This window comes from Fragaria vesca, linkage group LG3, assembly GCF_000184155.1.
Source record: "Fragaria vesca subsp. vesca linkage group LG3, FraVesHawaii_1.0, whole genome shotgun sequence".
In the NCBI taxonomy this organism is placed as follows: Eukaryota; Viridiplantae; Streptophyta; class Magnoliopsida; order Rosales; family Rosaceae; genus Fragaria; species Fragaria vesca.
The window spans coordinates 22,112,161-22,132,546 of NC_020493.1; the positions used below are offsets into that span (position 1 = coordinate 22,112,161).

The 20,386-nt window shown below is 38.9% G+C and overlaps 4 protein-coding genes across 4 annotated transcripts; all 4 read right to left on the minus strand.

Annotated features, from left to right (window-relative positions):
• Window positions 1–938: 938 nt before the first annotated feature.
• Window positions 939–7,754, minus strand: LOC101307478. Its single transcript, XM_004296049.1, has 6 exons — window positions 7,680–7,754; window positions 4,832–5,089; window positions 4,532–4,696; window positions 4,027–4,163; window positions 1,204–1,302; window positions 939–1,025 (listed from the first exon to the last, which is right to left on the minus strand). The coding sequence occupies exons 2-6, from the start codon at window positions 5,019–5,021 to the stop codon at window positions 939–941; spliced, it is 678 nt and encodes a 225-aa protein (XP_004296097.1). The 5' UTR covers window positions 5,022–5,089; window positions 7,680–7,754.
• Window positions 7,069–8,771, minus strand: LOC101307286. Its single transcript, XM_004294800.1, has 3 exons — window positions 8,485–8,771; window positions 8,185–8,349; window positions 7,069–7,816 (listed from the first exon to the last, which is right to left on the minus strand). The coding sequence occupies exons 1-3, from the start codon at window positions 8,711–8,713 to the stop codon at window positions 7,662–7,664; spliced, it is 549 nt and encodes a 182-aa protein (XP_004294848.1). The 5' UTR covers window positions 8,714–8,771; the 3' UTR covers window positions 7,069–7,661.
• Window positions 8,772–9,403: 632 nt separating this feature from the next.
• LOC101307572 (KH domain-containing protein At3g08620-like) lies at window positions 9,404–12,610 on the minus strand. Its single transcript, XM_004294801.1, has 6 exons — window positions 12,283–12,610; window positions 11,772–11,920; window positions 10,795–10,911; window positions 10,485–10,601; window positions 10,181–10,324; window positions 9,404–9,900 (listed from the first exon to the last, which is right to left on the minus strand). Exons 1-6 carry the CDS (start codon window positions 12,449–12,451, stop codon window positions 9,754–9,756), a joined length of 843 nt encoding a protein of 280 aa, XP_004294849.1. The 5' UTR covers window positions 12,452–12,610; the 3' UTR covers window positions 9,404–9,753.
• A 2,021-nt stretch (window positions 12,611–14,631) lies between these two features.
• Window positions 14,632–18,122, minus strand: LOC101307870. The gene is made up of 7 exons (XM_004294802.1): window positions 17,558–18,122; window positions 17,248–17,424; window positions 17,007–17,132; window positions 16,597–16,743; window positions 15,998–16,162; window positions 15,581–15,760; window positions 14,632–15,469 (listed from the first exon to the last, which is right to left on the minus strand). Exons 1-7 carry the CDS (start codon window positions 17,867–17,869, stop codon window positions 15,404–15,406), a joined length of 1,173 nt encoding a protein of 390 aa, XP_004294850.1. The 5' UTR covers window positions 17,870–18,122; the 3' UTR covers window positions 14,632–15,403.
• Between the last annotated feature and the right edge of the window lie 2,264 nt (window positions 18,123–20,386).

Genomic DNA, 20,386 nt, shown 5'->3' on the forward strand with positions numbered 1-20,386 from the left:
GAAATCGATAGTCTTTCTCTGCTTAATTGAATTAGCCTGAAATGCCAAAGTAAGAAAGAGCACCTGGAGTAAAAAACGAAATTTGCCGGGAACAAACATACAAAATTTTTGCTCTGAGTTTGGCTGCTTGGATCTGAATCGGGCGTTTGCTCTCTTTTCTCTTTCACTTTCTTCCGCCCTGTTTCTTCTGCTCTCTTCTTTTCTCTCTCACTTTCTCTTCTGTCTGGGTTTGTAGACCATCTCTCTGTCTGGGTTTTTCTCACTCTCTTTTCGGTCTGGGTTCTTCGGTCTGGGTTCTTCTAGAATCTCTTCTAGTATATCATGCACAGTTAGAAAATTTGCAAACTTTTCACTTTGTTTTGAAGAAGGTCGGTGCTTAATCGGGCGTCCAGATCGTTCTCGATCATTCACAGTTTATTTAGGATTTGTCGACATCTGCTCTACATATTTATATTGTGGTTTTCTAAACACAACAGGGATAAAGTGGTCATCACATAAAAACACATTATTAATTAACCTTAACCTGTGCTTGCTTATATATAAACTGTCGAGTGAGCAACTTCGAGCGAGCAACTTATAAACAGTAGATATAAACAGTAGATATAAAGATATAAACTGTAGACCAAGCTTTAGTATATAGGTAAATTTCGTAGTTGAATAGTTCAGGACAGTGCTGCAAGAAATAAAATAATGGAAATGGGGCAATTGCCCTTTCCACAAGTCACTTCGCACAATAATCACAGCAACTTCAGATGGCAGCACTGCCACTTCCTTACCAAAAAAGGGACGACATTCACAAAAATTTCTGGCCAGCATTTCATATTAACACTCGAACAAGCCAGATATCAGATTCCTAGTCTATCTTAAGCCCTCCAAAAATTGTCTTTTGGCTCATCAAAAACTACTGTTCATATTCATCTGTGCATCTAAACAGTAGGTCAATTCCCTTGAGGTGGGGGTCCTATGCTCTGAGCTCCATCCACAGCCTGAGGCAGGTTGTCCGTCCTAGCAGATGGACCCTCAGTCTGCACAAACAAAAGAAAGTAACTATAAATGAATGTGGCAAAACAATTGACTATAACATAAAAAAATGTGGTAGGATGCTGCAGATGTGATGAAGCATATTCCAAATTGATTATAGCAACTCCCTCAAATGATCAAGGTAGTTAAAACTTAGATTATACATAAGGATTAAAGACCAACCAGCTGTCCATGAGCAGCTCCAGCCTCAGCCAGATATATTGGATAAACCACTGTTTTTGTTGGTGGACGTATCAAAGGAACACCAACGGAATTTCCACCCTACAATATGAAACGTAGAGATCATACACATGCAACAGCAAGAATATTCTTCTCAAGCCCAAGAATATTACAAAACACGACTAATTTTAAAATGCTAAAGGAAATTGCTTGGCATCTACAAACATAATTTCATCTCAAACTAAAATTCCAGACAGAGTACAAAATCAGTATTGAAAATACCTTCCGCTTACACCTCTATAATATTTTGAATTTCTTATTTCGTAAAAACTCCATAAAAATCAGTAGATGAGCAATGAAACAGAAAAGTCATTAACACTGCAAATATGGTGCACTGTACTAAGGCTGTATGTACCAATACTATAATAGAAGAAAGACTTTGAGGGATGAACTTCCCTTTACGCATGTGGAAGGTAAGGGGTTTCAAGAAATTATGTTTGAAGCTTAGCCACAGTGGGTGCAACCAAGTAGGAAGTTAGTTGCAAAGGGAGTGTGGATTTGTACCAATCTGAGAAGGGAAAGATGATGTATATCTTTGCAAAACATGCAAACAGAGTTAGTGTTACCACTGACACTTGGACATCAATTCAAAACATTGACTACATGGTGGTTACTGCCCATTTCATGGACGATGACTGGAAGTTACACAAAAGGATTATTAACTTTTATTCAATTACTAGTCACAAAGGGGAAGATATAGGGAGGGTCTTGGAACAATGTTTGAGAGAATGGGATATCAGTAGGGTGTTCACCATCACAGTGGACAATGCTAGTGCAAAACTGCAAATGACGTAGCAGTTGCAAACATGAAAACCAGGCTGAGTGACACTTTGAGCTTTAATGGGGAAATTTTGCACCTTAGATGTGCATGTCACATCATAAACTTTGTCAAGGATGGCATTGAAGAAATTGAGGATGGCATCGATGCAATCTGGCATTGTGTCAAGTTTATTAGGTCAAGTTCCAGTCAATTAGACAAGTTTAGAGATTTTGCTGTGCCTGAGCGCCTGAGTAAGAATGCAAATGTTCCCCTAGATGTTATCACTAGGTGGAATAGCACTTATTTAATGCTTGAGGCAGCATTGAAGTATGAGAAAGTGTTTGATAGGATGGCTTGTGAAGATCTGCACTTTCAGAATTATTTTGAACAGAAAGATAGCAAAGGTAAGAAGAGGGTAGGCCCCCCTGTGAAGGCAGATTGGAGAAATGCAGAAGCTTTTGTGCATTTTCTTAAAAAATTGTAGGAGGCAACACTCAAATTAAGTGCCTGGAAATCAGTGACTGCAAATTAGCAGTTCTCTGAGATGATTTGCCTTCAAACAGAGATTGATAAGAAGGCAAAAGATCAGTCTGATCCTGTTCTGCAAACGGTGGCAATGGGGATGAAAGAAAAATTCAACAAGTATTGAGGCAGCTTTGAAACCATGAAAATAATTATGGTGATTGCCAATGTCCTAGACCCACACTGGACGCTTCAATATCAGAAAAAAGCAATTGCAAAGGTGGGAGTCGAAGCTGGTAATGTCGAAGCAATAACAAGGGACTTGAAGACCATTTTGTTGAGAATGTATGATGAAAATAGGGGCTTTGAGGGAGGTTTAAGCCAACCTCTTCAATCAGAAAGTGCTGCAACAATAGAAGGGGTTGATTTTGATGATTTAGAAGATGGACAAGCCAAAATACTAGCTAATCTGATGAAAGAAAGACATTGAAAATGAACAAGAGATGATCTCAAATGAGGTGGACAAGTACCTCGCTGATAGACTTGTCAATCCCTTAGTTAAAGAATTTGATGTTTCACAATGGTGGAGGGTCAATTCATCTGCCTATCCTAGTCTTTCAAAGCTTGCAAAAGACATTTTTGCAATTCCTTGCTCTACTGTGGCAAGTGAAAATGCATTTAGCTTGGGAAAAAGGGTAGTTAATCCCTTTAGGAGTTCACTGACTCCTCAAATGGTTGAGGCACTAGTCTGCACTAGTGATTGGTTGAGAGCCGAGCAACCTAATCTCTATGCAGAACAAACAAAGGTGGAGATGTCCCTGTATTCCTAGAAGAACTACAGAGGTAATAATCTTAATTTACTTGCTATGTTTAAGATTTTAAGTTAATAACTTGTTACTATATTAACATGGTTGTTTTGATTATTTTTGTGGTATTTTTTTGAAGACACTGCTGCGTTGCATTTAGGAGTTCAGAACTCTTCTACAACAACAGCAACTTGAACATTGATGCCAGAAACTATTGGTGCTGCTGTGTTTTTGTTAAGTTATGGAAGTGCTACAAAGAAGACTACACAAGCATATTTTTGTTAACAGCAAGATATTATTTTGAGGTTATGTAATATTCGGTACTTTCAGACTTGGGAGTAGTCCCTTATGATTATTGAACTCACATCTGTCTCCTTAGAAAGTGAGGAATAGACTTGATGAAGATGTATTTTTCAGAAAATTGTTGTTGCATCTACTAATGAGCTTAAAACAACATAAACAGGTATATGGGTAGAAATCAAACTATTTCTTGAGGCCCATAATTACTATCAGTATCAGCCCAACCAAAGGATTACCAACCGTCTCTGTTGGTAACTGGATAGTGTGGTATTGACAAGTGTTGGCATGGCAGTGGTACTGAATTAGTACATGTCGTCAAGTGGTGGCATGGTAGTGGTTCAAGCTCAAATGTGCGATAACCGTACCAGGGAAAGCCCTAAAACAAAGTGAATGTAGGACGAGAAAAATGACTTTATAGACTTAGTTAAGCAAGCTTACAAAGTTTGAAACTCCATGTGTTTCAGGTGCCTGATTAGCAGCTCCAATGCCTCTAGTTACAGTGCCACCGGCATTAAAACTTCCAAAACTCGATGTCTTTCGAAGAGACTCAAGGTCATACGGAACCTCCGGTACATCTGCAAAATGAAAACAGGTAAATAACCATCAAGGCTATCAACATTTATCTACAGATAAATAATTAAACTCCGTCACCTAATTATCATACATGAATCATGTACATTAAACTAGTTATCAATAAGGATGAATTTGATATACAATTTGCTCTTAAGCAGGCTATGGGCAGTACATATGCATATATTTCCTCTGTCTAATTTGATGTTGTGCAATGCGCAAAGCAGCTTAGTTTCATATTGTGCGAGTGATGTGGAAAATAAAAGCATATATACAGCAATCAATACAGCTGAATTTGATAAACAATTTTCTAGAACATACATACATTTCAAGCTGCGTATTTTATAAAAAGAAAAGAGTGCAAGTTCGAAACCTTCGGGAATTGGAGGAACAGGCAGCCGGTTCTTAATAAAATATGCCAACTCTTGAGTGGTGTAGAGCCTTCTAGGGGGCAGAAAATGTTGGTTGTTGTGGATTTGCAGGTTCGGAAGCTTCTCGACAGAATGAAGCTTGACCATCCAACCGTCACAGAATGAAGCTTGACCATCCAAAATGTTTAAAAACCTGTTAGAAACACAAGCTCACGACACAAATTGGGACATTCAAGACTAGCAACAAACACAAGAAAACTTTGAAACTCCAACAAAGCCAAAAGGGGAGGGTTTAAAGTTACCTGCTCTCATTCCATTATGACCATCGGCGCCGCGCACAGCGTCCTTGGCGTCGTAGAGGTCTTCAAAAGTCACAAACGCCCGGGTTCGCCCCATCCTTACTTCCACCAACTTTCCAAACTTACCGAACACCTTTCGGACATCTTCTTCTGTGTCGCTAAACTGGAGATTTTCCACCATAACGGTCGCCATTGGATGGGTCAGAGAAATTTTTTGGTTTGAGCTCCAGCCAGCACACTGAGAGAAAGCCAAGCCACAGCCTGAGACAGAGTACAAAATCAGTATTGGATATTTCTTGATAAACATACCATCCGCTTACACCTCTATAATATTTTGAATTTCTTATTTCCTAAAAACTCCATAAAAATCAGTAGATGAGCAATGAAAAAGAAAAGTCATTAACACTGTGCAAATATGGTGCACTGTACTAAGGCTGTATGTACCAAGACTATAATAGTAGAAAGACTTTGAGGGATGAACTTCCCTTTAGGCATGTGGAAGGTAAGGGGTTTCAAGAATTTATGTTTGAAGCTCAGCCACAGTGGGCGCAACCAAGTAGGAAGTTAGTTGCAAAGGGAGTGTGGATTTGTACCAATCTGAGAAGGGAAAGATGATGTCTATCTTTGAAAAACATGCAAACAGAGTTAGTGTTACCACTGACACTTGGACATCAATTCAAAACATTAACTACATGGTGGTTACTGCCCATTTCATGGACGATGACCGGAGGTCTGGAAGTTACACAAAAGGATTATTAACTTTTGTTCAATTACCAGTCACAAAGGGGAAGATATAGGGAAGGGAGAATGGGATATCAGTAGGGTGTTCACCATCACAGTGGACAATGCTAGTACAAATGACGTAGCAGTTGCAAACATGAAAACAAGGCTGAGTGACACTTTGACTTTTAATGGGGACTTTTTGCACCTTAGATGTGCATGTCACATCATAAACTTGATTGTCAAGGATGGCATTGAAGAAATTGAGGATGACATCGATGCAACCTGGCATTGTGTCAAGTTTATTAGGTCAAGTTCCTGTCGGTTAGACAAGTATAGAGATTTTGCTGTGCTTGAGCGCCGGAGTAAGAATGCAAATGTTCCCCTAGATGTTATCACTAGGTGGAATAGCACTTATTTAATGCTTGAGGCAGCATTGAAGTATGAGAAAGTGTTTGATAGGATGGCTTGTGAAGATCTGCACTTTCAGAATTATTTTGAACAGAAAGATAGCAAAGGTAAGAAGAGGGTAGGCCCCCCTGTGAAGGCAGATTGGAGAAATGCATAAGCTTTTGTGCATTTTCTTAAAAAATTCTATGAGACAACACTCAAATTAAGTGCCTGGAAATCAGTGACTGCAAATTTGCAGTTCTCTGAGATGAATTGCCTTCAAACAGAGATTGATAACAAGGTAAAAGATCAGTCTGATCCTGTTCTGCAAAGGGTGGCAATGGGGATGAAAGAAAAATTCAACAAGTATTGGGACAGCTTTGAAACCATGAACAAAATTATGGTGATTGCCAATGTCCTAGACCCACGCTGGAAGCTTCAATATCAGAAAAAAAGCACTTGCAAAGCTGGGAGTCGAAGCTGGTAATGTTGAAGCAATAACAAGGGACTTGAAGACCATTTTGTTGAGAATGTATGATGAATATAGGGGTTTTGAGGGAGGTTTAAGCCAACCTCTTCAATCAGAAGGTGCTGCAACGATAGAAGGGGTTGATTTTGATGATTTAGAAGATGGACAAGCCGAAATACTAGCTGATCTGATGAAAGAAAGACTTGAAAATGAACAAAAGATGATCTCAAATGAGGTGGACAAGTACCTCGCTGATAGACCTGTCAATCCCTTAGTTAAAGAATTTGATGTTTCACAATGGTGGAGGGTCAATTCATCTGCCTATCCTAGTCTTTCAAAGCTTGCGAAAGACATTTTTGCAATTCCTTGCTCTACTGTGGCAAGTGAGAATGCATTTAGCTTGGGAAAAAGGGTAGTTAATCTCTTTAGGAGTTCACTGACTCCTCAAATGGTTGAGGCACTAGTCTGCACTAGTGATTGGTTGAGAGCCGAGCAACCTAATCTCTATGCAGAACCAACAAAGGTGGAGATGTCCCTGAACTAGAAGAACTACAGAGGTAATAATCTTAATTTACTTGCTATGTTTAAGATTTTAAGTTAATAACTTGTTACTATATTAACATGGTTGTTTTGATTGTTTTTGTGATTATTTTTTTTTTTTAAGACACTGCTGCGTTGCATTTAGGAGTTCAGAACCCAGTTACAACAACTGCAACTTGAAGATTTGGATGCCAGAAACTATTGGTGCTGCTGTGTTTTTGTTAAGTTATTGAAGTGCTACAAAGAAGACCACACGAGCAGATTTTTGTTAACAGCAAGATATTATTTTGAAGTTATGTAATATTCGCTACTTTCGGACTTGGGAGTAGTCCCTTATGATTATTGACCTCACATCTGTCTCCTTAGAAAGTGAGGAATATGAAGATGTATTTTTCAGAAAATTGTTGTTGCATCTAGTAATTGCTCGGAAAAAAAAGAGCTTAAAACAACATAAACAGGTATATGGGCAGAAATCAAACTATTTCTTGAGGCCCATAATTACTATCGGTATCAGCCCAACTGAAGGATTACCAACCGTCTCTGTTGGTAACGGATAGTGTGGTATTGACAAGTGTCGGCATGATAGTGGTACTGAATTAGTACATGCCGTCAAGTGGTGGCATGGCAGTGGTTTAGGCTCAAATGTGCGATAACCGTACCAGGGCCAGCCCTAAAACAAGGTGAATGTAGGACGAGAAAAATGACTTTATAGACTTAGAAAAGCAAGCTTACAATGTTTGAAACTCCATGTGTTTCAGGTGCCTGATTACCAGCTCCAATGCCTGTAGTTACAGTGCCACCGGCATTAAAACTTCCAAAACTCGATGTCTTTCGAAGAGACTCAAGGTCATACGGAACCTCCGGTACATCTGCAAAATGAAAACAGGTAAATAACCATCAAGGCTATCAACATTTATCTACAGATAAATAATTAAACTCCCTCACCTAATTATCATACATGAATCTTGTACATTAAACTAGTTATCAATAAGGATGAATTTGATATACAATTTGCTCTTAAGCAGGCTATGGGCAGTACATATGCATATATTTCCTCTGTCTAATTTGATGCTGTGCAATGCGCAAAGCAGCTTAGTTTCATATTGTGCGAGTGATGTGGAAAATAAAAGCATATATACAGCAATCAATACAGCTGAATTTGATAAACAATTTTCTAGAACATACATACATTTCAAGCTGCGTATTTTATAAAAAGAAAAGAGTGCAAGTTCGAAACCTTCGGGAATTGGAGGAACAGGCAGCCGGTTCTTAGTAAAAAATGCCAACTCTTGAGTGGTGTAGAGCCTTCTAGGCGGCAGAAAATGTTGGTTGTTGTGGATTTGCAGGTTCGGAAGCTTCTCGACAGAATGAAGCTTGACCATCCAACCGTAACAGAATGAAGCTTGACCATCCAAAATGTTTAAAAAACTGTTAGAAACACAAGCTCACGACACAGATTGGGACATTGAAGACCAGCAACAAACACAAGAAAACTTTGAAACTCCAACAAAGCCAAAAGGGGAGGGTTTAAAGTTACCTGCACTCGTTCCATTATGACCATCGGCGCCGCGCACGGCGTCCATGGCAGCGTAGAGGTCTTCAAAAGTCACAAACGCCCGGGTTTGCTCCATCCTTTTTCTCTTTTTTTTGGTCGTGAGGGTTTGCTCCATCCTTACTTCCAGCAACTTTCCAAACTTAACGAACACCTTTCGGACATCTTCTTCTGTGTCGCTAGACTGGAGATTTTCCACCATAAGGGTCGCCATTGGATGGGTCGGAGATTACGCCCGCTTCCGCTCTTTTTTTTTTTTTTGAGAATAAGAAGAACCCTGTCCCTGAATTGCTTTGGAGATGAAAACGGCAAGATTGGTATGCTGTATTTATATATTGGTTCTCTGTTCACCTAATGGGCTACCATAAGGCCCGAACTCGTGGGTGGTTCGAGGGCCTTGCTTTTTTGAATAGCATGGCCTTAACTTTAACATTGTTGAGGCCCGGCCCGGCCCATTTTACGACAACTAGAGAGCCCATATATTCGGTTGCTCATTTAACGTCTTCAAGTTTCATATTCACGATGAAGGAAATCGTGCAGAAGACTTACTTTTGTCAAAGCTTAACGTCGCTCAACATGAACAATCAAGGTTAATGTTATTTCTTATACATGCTTGTGAGTGTTCTGTTATTGCTGAAACATGAAACAATGTTCCCTCCTTTGGCCTTAGCATGCATAAGTCAAAGATCCCCAAGTCCCTATAAACATGAGGGTTTTCAATGCAGGGAATCTAGAAATTGTGATCACTTGAAATGTAAGTCACTTGAGCATCTACACAGAAAGATACAATTTCTGGATATAAGCACCGATAAATTGCGCAAAAGTTACAGTCAGCTTTTTTTCCAAATTTACTGGAACCAGAAAGAGAGAATAAGAATAATTATCAATTAAAGGATAAAGAATCTCGAAGAACTGAATCCACCCACAAGGGGACCATATTAAACAATCAATAAATATTCCCACCTCAAGTTAATAACAAAGATACTTGTTCAGCAAACTAAAGAATAGATTATATGACATAAACTTTCTACTCCTACATCGCAATCAACCACAAAAGCTATAGCAAAGATTCACCCGTATACATCAATGTCATGGAAGCAAACCCTGCATTCATCCTCATCAACCAAGTCTACGACGTCTTCCTTTGCCCAATGCATGCATAACTCAGAAGCGTATATGATGGCAAGAATGTTCAAGATTTGTACCAGAGGAAGAACCGAGAGAAGATCATCAAGTTAAGTGACTTGTTACAGCCTACAGACCAGTTTTGGCACGCTTCATCCCGCTGGAAGTGAAAGGGGAGACACTCCCATATGGTTGAGGACTCTCTTCTCTTAAATTTGATTTTAGCATAGCAAGTTCTCTCAACTGCTCCCTCTTGTAGTGGTCTTGTGACTCATCCTGAAATGAAACACGAGATTGAGTATCCTACAAGGACAGCTAGGAGGTGCTTTAATTCAATTAGCCTTAAATCCCAAACAGAATCTTAACAGATACACCATATTCCCCTAAGACTTCTTGTCAAACTCATCTAATAACATTTTCTCAGGACAGCTACATATTAATATATTATCATATTTTATGTTGATAAAAAAAATCTAGCTTCACAAACAATACTTAACCACAAAAGATATATTATGGTTGAAAGGTAATGAACAAAGAGATGAGTAAGATAAGATACCATAGGTTTGAGAAGTTCTTCAATGATTTGTTTCGCTTGTCTCAACCGCATATCAACAATATTGGCAGGTAATTCAGCCTCGATTATAATGTGCAGTGGATCATTCAAATGCTCATACCCTGGTCTACCCCTCAAAGACTCCTCCTTGGGTGAGAAAGCAAGAAATACATGTCAAGAGACTTGAGCGAAAAAAAAATGCAGGATAAATGAAAACTACTTGAGAAAAAAGTTAAAATGATATAACAGATTCAAGAAACGTTCAAATGGGGAAGTAAAAACACACATGGAATGTAATTTTACCTACCTTGTCTATATCTCTTATTGAACACTTTCCTCTTATATACACACGACAACCTGTGGAAGCTTCCACCCGCTTTAGTGAATTGCCTCTGGGACCCAGAAGCCGGCCCACAAAATTGAACTACAAATATAGACGTTTTAGTACCACAACAAGTGAGAAACTTTTCCAAATCTTAATCAATTAAAAAGAAGCAGAAAGTTGCTTCTTAGTATTGTTTTGACAACAAACATAAATTTTTCAAACAGACCCCAATACCAGGTGTTCTCTAACACAATCTCATATAATGCAGTCAAGAGTTATGTGTATGGCTTACATTTGGAAAGCTATCCACCGGGATATCCAACCGCAGTATCCTCTTCACGATGTAGGAACTTGGACTTGATGGTGCCACTTGCCATTCCATATTCATTCCTTGTGGACCACCTAATCTCTGCAACACAGTGAAGCTAACCCTTTAGTACGTAACCAAAATACGAATTATGAATCTAAAACAAGAGGAAAATGATGATGAGGAAATGGAGCACAGAGATACTGATAAAACAGAAACTGAAAGGTTGGACTCAAGGATGCATACATTTAATACAATCAGTATCCATGATTGTCAAGCAACATATTAGCACTAGGAACAATAACTTTAACCTCGTTACAATGCTGAAACTTTCTTTATTTACCATATAATATAACCTAAAGGTATATGTTGCCAGTGGACTTATGGACACCCCTGCATTAACCACACTTTGACTATTTCCTGGATCAAAATAAATTCAAACTTGAGAAACCACCCAACTGAAATAGATGAATTTGGAAAATGCCAGTGGATAACTGAACCAGGAAGAAAAAATATCGTACGCTGATACATAACTGAGGTTTGGCAGTCTTCAAGTTCACAGAAAGTAAGCAACCGTGTCTCTCAATCACTGGACAGAAGAATACCATTATCAACTTCCAAGGTCCAAAAACTGTCCAAGAAAGACTCCAATTCTCAGTACATTACTACCAAGTATCTCTGAGGATCTGATTATGCTTTGTTGTTGACTTCCACATTCTCATGTACGAGTATCTTAATCAGTTTTTTTAGACTTTCCCATGCTATGTGTACAAATTAAGCATGTAGGCATAGGCACAAACACAACAACTCTAGCAGAAACTTCATTTAGGCATACATTTTACATAACTCATGCAATGAACAACACGAAAAAAAATAATAATAATACTCTCGCAGTATGGATAAGGGGAAACAAAGAAATGAAAATGCAAACACAGTGTGCCAACACAACTGCAAGTACTTACATCGTGAGGCCGGCCATTCCATCCACCCAGGCTTGACCCTCTATAATTCGGCATTATGTCCGAACCAATAGGGCTAGGGCTTCCACGTTGCAGTCTGTCAAAGTCACTATACCCTTGGTTGGGCATCATTCCAGAAACTCTTAATATCTCTGCCAATTCAGAACAGTAGCAAAGTTCAGTAATTGCATTCTCAACAAATCACCATATGAAACAGAGAATCCAAATTGATCGGTAACGACATAAAACAACAGAGCACACATAACATAAAAACAACATCCCAACTCCGATATTGTAGAATAACAAGTCCTGCAGACTAAAATTAAGTTTAGACCATAGAAATCCACATTCTTTTCAACCAATCCATAACCCAATACTCATATGCAAAGTTAAACATCACACAGAATCTTCTACAACCATAATCCGCAATTGGGTTTCATAAAACAATCAACACATAACATTACCAAACCCTCAAAACCAAAATGAACCAAAGATAGAGAGCAAAAGAAGCAACCTTGATTCAAGAGACGGCCACAAATGGGCACGACCTGGGCGAAAGGTCCAAGCTTTTGGTGCTCGGCCAAGAGCTCAGTCAAGTACTGACTGTCCACATCCGGCGGGGTTCTCAGGTGCGGCGACAACGCCCTCGCCGGCGAGAAATTCTGGGCGTACGAGCCTGACATTCTCCGACGACCACAGCTCAAAATCTTCAAAGGGTTTGTTGGGGATAGAGAATTGAGAAATGGGTCAGGCTTTGTTCTGGGGTTTAGAAATCCACGGCCAGGGTTTTAATGGAGTTTGGGTTTTCAGATTTCCAAAGCTTTCTTCTTTCTTCTTCTTCTACTCTGTTGTCGTTGCTGTAAGATTTTAAGATTGACACCTCACAGTGAGACTGACAGCGCGGATCCCGTGACGCGCTTTATTTGGGGCGTGGGGTTACGCGCCCCAATCATAGGCGCTGGGGGTGTCATGGGAGGTGGGGCCAGTCCGCCGAATGTGGCCCCGGATCCGCCATGTGTAAGCACGCGTTGATGAGGACGGTGGGCCTTGCCTTCCTCCTAGTCCTTTGAATATTCGCATCATTTTTGTTCATCTCATTTACTGACCAATACCTACATGAGGAATTTACCATGTTTGGTTAGATTTGGCTTTTACTGCTGTGTTTCCATTAGTGGAAAATTGCATCTATGGTTTACCACTAATGGTAATCCCCTTTATGAGCATTATTGCACTTTCCAAAGTTGATGTCTTGACACTGATAGAAAACTGGTAGTATTTAATTTGTGAAGCTTTCATGTACTTGTTTTGTTACGGTCTTACTATTAATCAATAAGATGAATTTTCTAATTGTTAACTGATCAGATGTAATAAGTAATATAACGTATCTCTAAGTCTCTAACGAATATGAACAAATATGAACTATTTAAGTAAGTATTTCCCATTTGAGTATAGATTAACAAATATGAACTATTTATACGAGAGACTCGACTTTAGAAGGTAAAAAACTAGTTTTGAACTAGGTATAAACATGCCATCAAGGTTCCTATGAGTTATAATGATGTTCCAAAATGGTCTTAATCCAACAATGGGAGTCTTTAGTTGTCTTCTTCCACTTGTGAACATTAGAGATTTTGTTAATTTAGTCGGTTGCTCTTTGAACCACAACATGGAATTTGGATATTTCTAAGGTCATACTCATGGTACATGATTTGATAGCCGATAGTTTGACTAATTCCATCAACAATGCCTAATTTCACTATCCACGAAAATGATGTATAAATTTTGTAATGAGTATTTCATTCGAACACTTCTTCGCCTTCTTATTGTATAGTTGATAAAAAAACTCTATACTTCAAAGATGATAGAATAAATCGGCCGTATCTCAAATTAAAACTTAGAATTAAATTCAGTTTACCCCAATGAAGTTTGGGAGTAACTTCATGTTAATCCCTATACTTTCAATTTCATCAGTTTACCCCTCAAACTTTTGAATTTTCCTCAAGCGTGACCAAATGTCATATATTCTGTCCAAATCGGATGTTAACTGCTGATAATTTTAACCTTAACTGTGAGGTCAGTATCTAGAATTTGGGCAAATCGGACCTTAACTGCTGATAATTAAAGGTCAATTCAAACGGAATATGAGAATTTGGGCACGACAGACAGAAATTGAAGAGTTCAAAGGGTAAATTGATGAAAATAAAAGTGTAGGGACTAACATGAAGTCACCCCCAAACCACAAGGGGGTAAACTGAATTTAATTCTAAAACTTAAAAACATATTTGTATGGTACAAATTTGGCTTCAGTTCACTATATCGGTCTTCTTTCTTTTTTCTTGTTTACCTTGTAAGCTGTATGATAGGCTGTGAATGATAGTTATGAGCTGTGTTTGGTATAGCTACCCAATACATCAAATATATGTAGTTACACAATAATTTACATTACAAATTGAGCTAGGGTTTTGCAAGATGCTCATGATTTTAATAATTTTGGGAGGTTCCCACTTCCCAAATGGTGTGACATGGTCAGTTTTGATCCCCACATTGTTGTCTCCGGGGCAACGTGCTGTGCCATCTACTTTCTTTTATATCACACACCTTGGACCTTGAGAGGAATCCTATGCTTCATTCTCAACCATGTCTTGTAGCTGTAATCTATCAGTAGTTAAAACAAAATTAAGCACATTTATGTTAATTATAATTTGGCAGCCTAATGAAGTTTTCTATCTTCAGCTAGCTGTTCGAAAACTTTCAACATTACACTCCTGGATCGTCTTGAAATCGATTGCCCGATTCGGACATTAAGATATTAACTATGTCGAAATCGATCGATAATCTAATAACATAATGTATTAGACTCGGAAAGAAGTATGGGATGAGGTGATTAAGGAAAGTGAAATATTTGGTGGGAAGGACAACAATGTTGTCGACCGACAAGTGCCAAACACAGCACTTGAGATGACATCAATGGCAACACTCGGACATGCTTCAGGTGATTTATAAATGCTTTTGGTAAAATGTCACATGGAAAGTGGTGTTAAGGAGGATTTGGTTTGTTGATTCACAAATCAAGACCAGGAGTACTAAAACCCTTCACTTCATGTGATCAAACCAGAAGGAGCATTCAATTTTCAGATATACACGTGAAGGGGATGAGCATGTCTGGTCCCTTTTGTGTAATTTTCTTCACTGTGAATTCACCTGGTTGCACACAACCATCATGACCGTATATAAGCAGATAACATTCCTGCCTCAACCGTCATGACCGTAAGTCCGTAATTGCTTCTTAACATTGTCCGAAACTGTGTGAAATTTGCCGAGGAATTGCATCCATTTTCCTGTTACATGCCCCATCGTCAAAATGCAACAAAAGTTTCAACTCCCAAGCACGAAACAAATTAACATCGTAGGTTACAGGCGGTGAAACGCCTTTGTAGCTAAAGACTTGGGGGAGAAGAAGTATTACATCACATACCAGCCATACCCTTGGACGGACTGATACTAAGTTGCTGAAAGTATAATACAACCAAGAAATCATATTGCTACAACTTTAGGCCTTTGTATAGTACAGAACTACATAACAAATCCCTTGGAGATCAAAGAAAACATTCTAGTAATCCTTTGATAACCTGCCATCATAGGGTATACCTTGGGGAGACACCCTGTACTTCAGAGGGTGGTGATGACTGAGAAGGGATGACCTGAGGCCATGAGAAAAAAGTCATGTCAAATTCAGTCCAGAAGGCATTGAAGAGGACAGTGATATATGTAGTAAATGGAAGACAGGTGATAGAATCGAAACTAGAAGGTACCTTGATGGGATAAACTTCTGTAACTTCTTCCGTTCCCTCATCCAAGTATATAACGTCCTGCATCGTGAGCTGGTGATATTCAACAACCTCCCTTAAGAAGCGATTTTCACGTGCATAAACTGAATTCTCATGTGCCAGTCTTGCCTTTTCTGCCAAAAGTGTTTCTAATTGAAGCCGTATCTGAAATGGATATATTGGCGTCAGAAACATTGCAAACTACTGTGATTATGCATATAGAAAGATACATCTACAAACATTTTAACGCATCAGGGTAATTAATATACAGCTCAAATTATTATCTGACCTACACACATGTATTTATAGATTAACAAAATAAGGAAAAGTGGTAAATCCTCATTCTGAACAGTTTCACACATATATTAGGAAAAGACAAAAAGAATCGGAAAAGTTGGGTACCAAGTCATCGTCTTCAGGACTGTCTCCCCTGTCACGATTTTCCCGAAGGATTTTGCTTTCTTCCTCCAGCTGAGCACATCGCTCCTTTGCAAAAGCAAGGTCTGCTTTTACAGTTTTCAACTCCCGAAGGAGAAGTTTTGCTTTGGCAGCCATTGCCATAGCAACCTGCAGTTCAAACGCAAGGCATATCAGGGCATCTTAATAAACACATACATTGAAAGCAATCAAACAATAACATGAACAGTATTGCAGAAATAGCTCGACCATTTTAGTAGCCCTTTCTCCCTATTATTAGATTCCTCAATTTCCTATGGTTTCCTTTGTGGTCAGCTAAGCCTATGCTTTGACAAGGCTATTCAGACAACTTATGGATTATGGAGCATATACGTTGCTGAAGACTTCCCCATCCCATAATGTGCTAACTATATTAAAAAACTGGGTACATAGATTCCATTTACTTAATAGAAGAAAAGAGTTTATGTTATCTTAAAATGTCCAACATTGGCCATATCCTATCCGAACATAAGTGCAAGAGTTCCATTAGACCACAGAACCAGACTTCTAATATATTAACCAGTGACACAAAGTTGCCACCTTACGTCGCGAGATGCCTTGAGTTGAAGTTCGAGGTCAGCTAGTGACTGATATTCTGATTTTGGTGCCTGATTTTGCGGCTTTTTCCTAATATGCTTACGAGTTTCTTGAATGATGTCTGCAGTGCCTTTCTCAACAATGGTACGACCCTCCTGTCAAAAATTGAAAAACATAAATATGCATATATGATCAGAAAGGTCCAAGTACCAGTTATTCAAAACTACAGATAAAATTTCAGTAAAATTCAGATGCTCAGGGTGACAACACAGATGGTGATTGTCTTCATTCTATTAGCCTAATGATCAAATTCATGTTCCAATCATATACTAAAACAGATTATAAACATTTGAAGTGCTTTTTTCTACAACCATATGAAAATCAAAGTTGATTAGCACATTAATTCACAGTGGCTTACCTCTAAGGCACTGCCAATGGTGCCACTGATATAATTAAGGGATGATGTAAATGCACCCAATCCCTTCTGCATTGTCGGATTTTCTGTCTTTCCCCGGCTTTCAACGGATGGATTTGGATCATAATTCTGCAAGTAGTTATTACATAAAAACATTATAAGTCCACTGATGGAGAAAAATCTAAGCAATCCTATTCCAAAAAAACTAAAGAGTGTTATGCTTGAAGAGAAATAATGCTCTCACCTTACCCCTTGTCAGTGTAGGGGGCGTTTCTACCCTTGCTCTTCCAGGAGAATCATATGTTTGAGCTGCATTATCATCTTCATCGTCGTCAAGAATGGCTTTTGCTTTTCTAGCCAGAGAACTCCAGAACCCATTTTTCGATTCATTCAAATTCTTCATCGACGTATACTCGTGTGGCTACATATAACAACACAAAATTACTATCAAAACTCGAAAACATCCGCGAAAATTAAGTGACAGGTACTTGAAATCACACCAAACAATCACACATTTCATCAGTGGAAAGAGTTTTAAACACAAAGAGTGGAACCTGGGTTGGAGAGGGAAGTGAAGCAGGAGTCGAGACGGTCGGAATTGATTTCGAAAACTGAGGAGGTGAAGGGGACAGATGAGCTGAAGGGGACATGTGAGAGCCAGAATGAACGCCGCGAGCAGCATAAGCAGAGGACAGAGAAGAGTCCCGGTGAGCCGAAGACGCTCTTATAGCTTTGGCGGCAAGCGAATCGTCCTCCGCCTCCTCCGCCGACGATGACGGCGGTGGAAAAACAGAATTCCAATTTCTGGATTCTTCCCCTTCTTCGAATCGAAACCCCGACGCCTGCTGCTTCCTCCTATACGCCATTTCCCCTAACCAACTTTCAAAACCCTAAATTGTGCCACTGCGGGGCTTGGCTCTCATCCAAAACGCGAGCTTTAAACGTTGTCGTTTTGGGCTCGTCGAAAGGGAATATGGAAACTTTGAACCTGGCAGAGTCACAGGGATTGCGATCCCCACCGAGGTCTTGTTGTGATGGTGAGTTGGTCGCTTCTGGATTTGAGTTTCTGTTTCTGTCTCCGCCTCGTCAACGCTCACCTCTTCCTTCCTTTGATGCTCTCTCTGAGAGTTACTGTTTACCATAATTGGCATATAGGCTCCGTTTTTTATTTTGGGCTTTCCGGTTTGATTTCCGGTTTGGGCTTTCTTTGGACTGGAACCGTCATGACAACGGGTCGGGTTTGCGGTCATACTTTGGATTCAAGTAATGGATTCAAACTTAAACATCATCACCATATTTTGACATCCACCACGTATTTCCGTTGTATGTTTCATGACATAACCGTCAAGTCGTTCAAAAGAGATGGCACGGCAAGCATGTCAAGCTGAAAAGTGACCGTTGTAGAACAAGCATGCATCAGTTGCCTAAGTAACATTTAGATGACGAGATATTGGTTTGACACAAAAGAGAAAACCTTCATCGCCTATTAGCGATTTAGGCGACGAAACGTATTCGTCGTTGAAAATATTTGTCACCTAAGTCTTGTTTTCTAATATAATAACTATCAGTTCTCACAGTGGTCTCTTTGCTTAAGCTCTATTTGCGGTTTCATTTTGTGTCTTTGCTTTGTTGTTCTATTTCTCTTTGTCAATGAAGTGTGGTTTAGGCATAGTCTCCATCTTCTCCCTATTGCTTGTATTACGGGGTTTCTTGTATATGTACATGAGCAAGGTTCTAATTTATGTTTTATGTTCTTTCCTGTGCAAATTTTATAGGATTCTGAAATTTGCACTCTATGAATTAGTTACACTCCTCAAGAAAAAAACCCTTACGGGACCTTTTCAATCTGACAATCTGCAAAGCATATCAACCATGCCATTTCGTCTCGATAGTCGTCACTATACCAACCCTCACGTTCAATAACCGAATGAAATGTTCATATCACCCATCCTATGGATGAATGTATCACTTATCTTGAATCTGAGGGATCAAGGAGGTGGTTTTGTGGTTGTTTTGATCAGTTGGGTGATCAAAACTTTGTTATATTACATCAAAATGATCAGATGCATCTTCAATAAGAAAGTTGCCATTTTAAAGAAGCATTGCTATGCCTATATATGGACACTTAAGAGGTAGAATTTTAAGTGGACCGTATTGAAAATTTGGATTGGTCTAGCAAAGAAAAAGTTTTCACAAGGAATCTAAATTTTGAAGAACTCTGACTGTAAACATGGTGGTCTTTATTTGCTACCAACACATTCATAAAAATGTATGACTAAGCTGCTGACTGAGCAGGTTTGCACTCCAAATGCTTATGAAATAGTTTGTGGTTCCTAAGGTGATCAACCACCCAGTTATTTGAAGTAGTAACTGATCGACGGCTAAACCAAACAATGAACTTGATAGGAGTTGTGGTCATCAGTGTAGACAACGCACTCAAGTTTATGGCTTTCATGAGTGCTTCCGCGACTCTAAACTCTAAAGCATTGTCTCAACATCACCACCATCAACATAGTAGGTCTTGGGTAGAAGAAGTCTAACGCTCACTTTAACTTGTTTCTCTTCTCATGGTTTGAGCTAATACACCACTTACTACCCAAAATCATCAAGCATAAGTTATTTGTATCACTCTTTCATGTTTGAAAATTTAGGTTTTTATGGGATTGATTCGGATTTGGATTACTCTTCAATAACGATGTCCACCAAGACAAAACACAACCTTCTGAGATACTAAGAGGAGGAGAGTGGTGGTGTACTCTAGTTTCGAACTGTTTTTAAAAAGGCTATAAGAAAAGGATTCGGCTCCTCTAAATTAAGGAAGCTGTAAAGTTATGTGAAGTTCATAAAATCTAGGTGTTTCATATAATCTAATGGTATTAACATTTGACATGTAATTCTATCATCAAATTTTAAATTTTAGTCTAAACATTGTCAGCTTGCCGTTAAGTCAAAAAAGAAAAAAAAAATTAGGGTTTTTCCATGATCTTTCTCCTCTGATGCACTTTTGCTCAATTTTCTTTCCATATGCTTTTCATGGCAACTCATCCATGGTTGAAAAGAGAAAATCCTTCTAGTCAAGCAATTGCATATGGTTATATGAATTTATAAAACCCATATCAACAATAAACCCCATTTGTTGAGGGAAATTTCTTTGTTTGTTCCATAGTTAGATTATTGAAAGATCTCTAACTCAATGAAGTTTATCAATATAACTCATTTATAATCATGTATTATCCTTAATATCCACATCAATGATTTTGGAAGATTTCTCTTCAACCTTGGACTAATTTCCACAACATGCACCATACCACAGATTGAGAATGTTTGCTGAGTGCAGCGCAGAGAAAGGATGAATATCACCCTAAGTTTTTTTTTTTTTTTCT

Excerpts from the sequence above, each read along its gene's own strand:
- LOC101307870 (XM_004294802.1), bottom strand. The coding sequence starts at position 17,869 with ATGGCGTATAGGAGGAAGCAGCAGGCGTCGGGGTTTCGATTCGAAGAA. Across the intron at positions 16,744-17,006 it reads CCATTGGCAGTGCCTTAGAG|GAGGGTCGTACCATTGTTGA; the intron begins GTAAGCCACTGT and ends AATTTTTGACAG. Across the intron at positions 15,470-15,580 it reads CAGAAGTTTATCCCATCAAG|GTCATCCCTTCTCAGTCATC; the intron begins GTACCTTCTAGT and ends TCATGGCCTCAG.
- LOC101307478 (XM_004296049.1), bottom strand. The coding sequence starts at position 5,021 with ATGGCGACCGTTATGGTGGAAAATCTCCAGTTTAGCGACACAGAAGAA. Across the intron at positions 4,697-4,831 it reads TCATAATGGAATGAGAGCAG|CTTCATTCTGTGACGGTTGG; the intron begins GTAACTTTAAAC and ends TGGATGGTCAAG. Across the intron at positions 1,303-4,026 it reads CACATGGAGTTTCAAACTTT|GGTGGAAATTCCGTTGGTGT; the intron begins GTAAGCTTGCTT and ends TTCATATTGTAG.
- LOC101307286 (XM_004294800.1), bottom strand. The coding sequence starts at position 8,713 with ATGGCGACCCTTATGGTGGAAAATCTCCAGTCTAGCGACACAGAAGAA. Across the intron at positions 8,350-8,484 it reads TCATAATGGAACGAGTGCAG|CTTCATTCTGTTACGGTTGG; the intron begins GTAACTTTAAAC and ends TGGATGGTCAAG. Across the intron at positions 7,817-8,184 it reads TGTTCCTCCAATTCCCGAAG|ATGTACCGGAGGTTCCGTAT; the intron begins GTTTCGAACTTG and ends TTCATTTTGCAG.
- LOC101307572 (XM_004294801.1), bottom strand. The coding sequence starts at position 12,451 with ATGTCAGGCTCGTACGCCCAGAATTTCTCGCCGGCGAGGGCGTTGTCG. Across the intron at positions 11,921-12,282 it reads TGGCCGTCTCTTGAATCAAG|AGATATTAAGAGTTTCTGGA; the intron begins GTTGCTTCTTTT and ends CTGAATTGGCAG. Across the intron at positions 10,912-11,771 it reads GGAATGGCCGGCCTCACGAT|AGATTAGGTGGTCCACAAGG; the intron begins GTAAGTACTTGC and ends ACTGTGTTGCAG.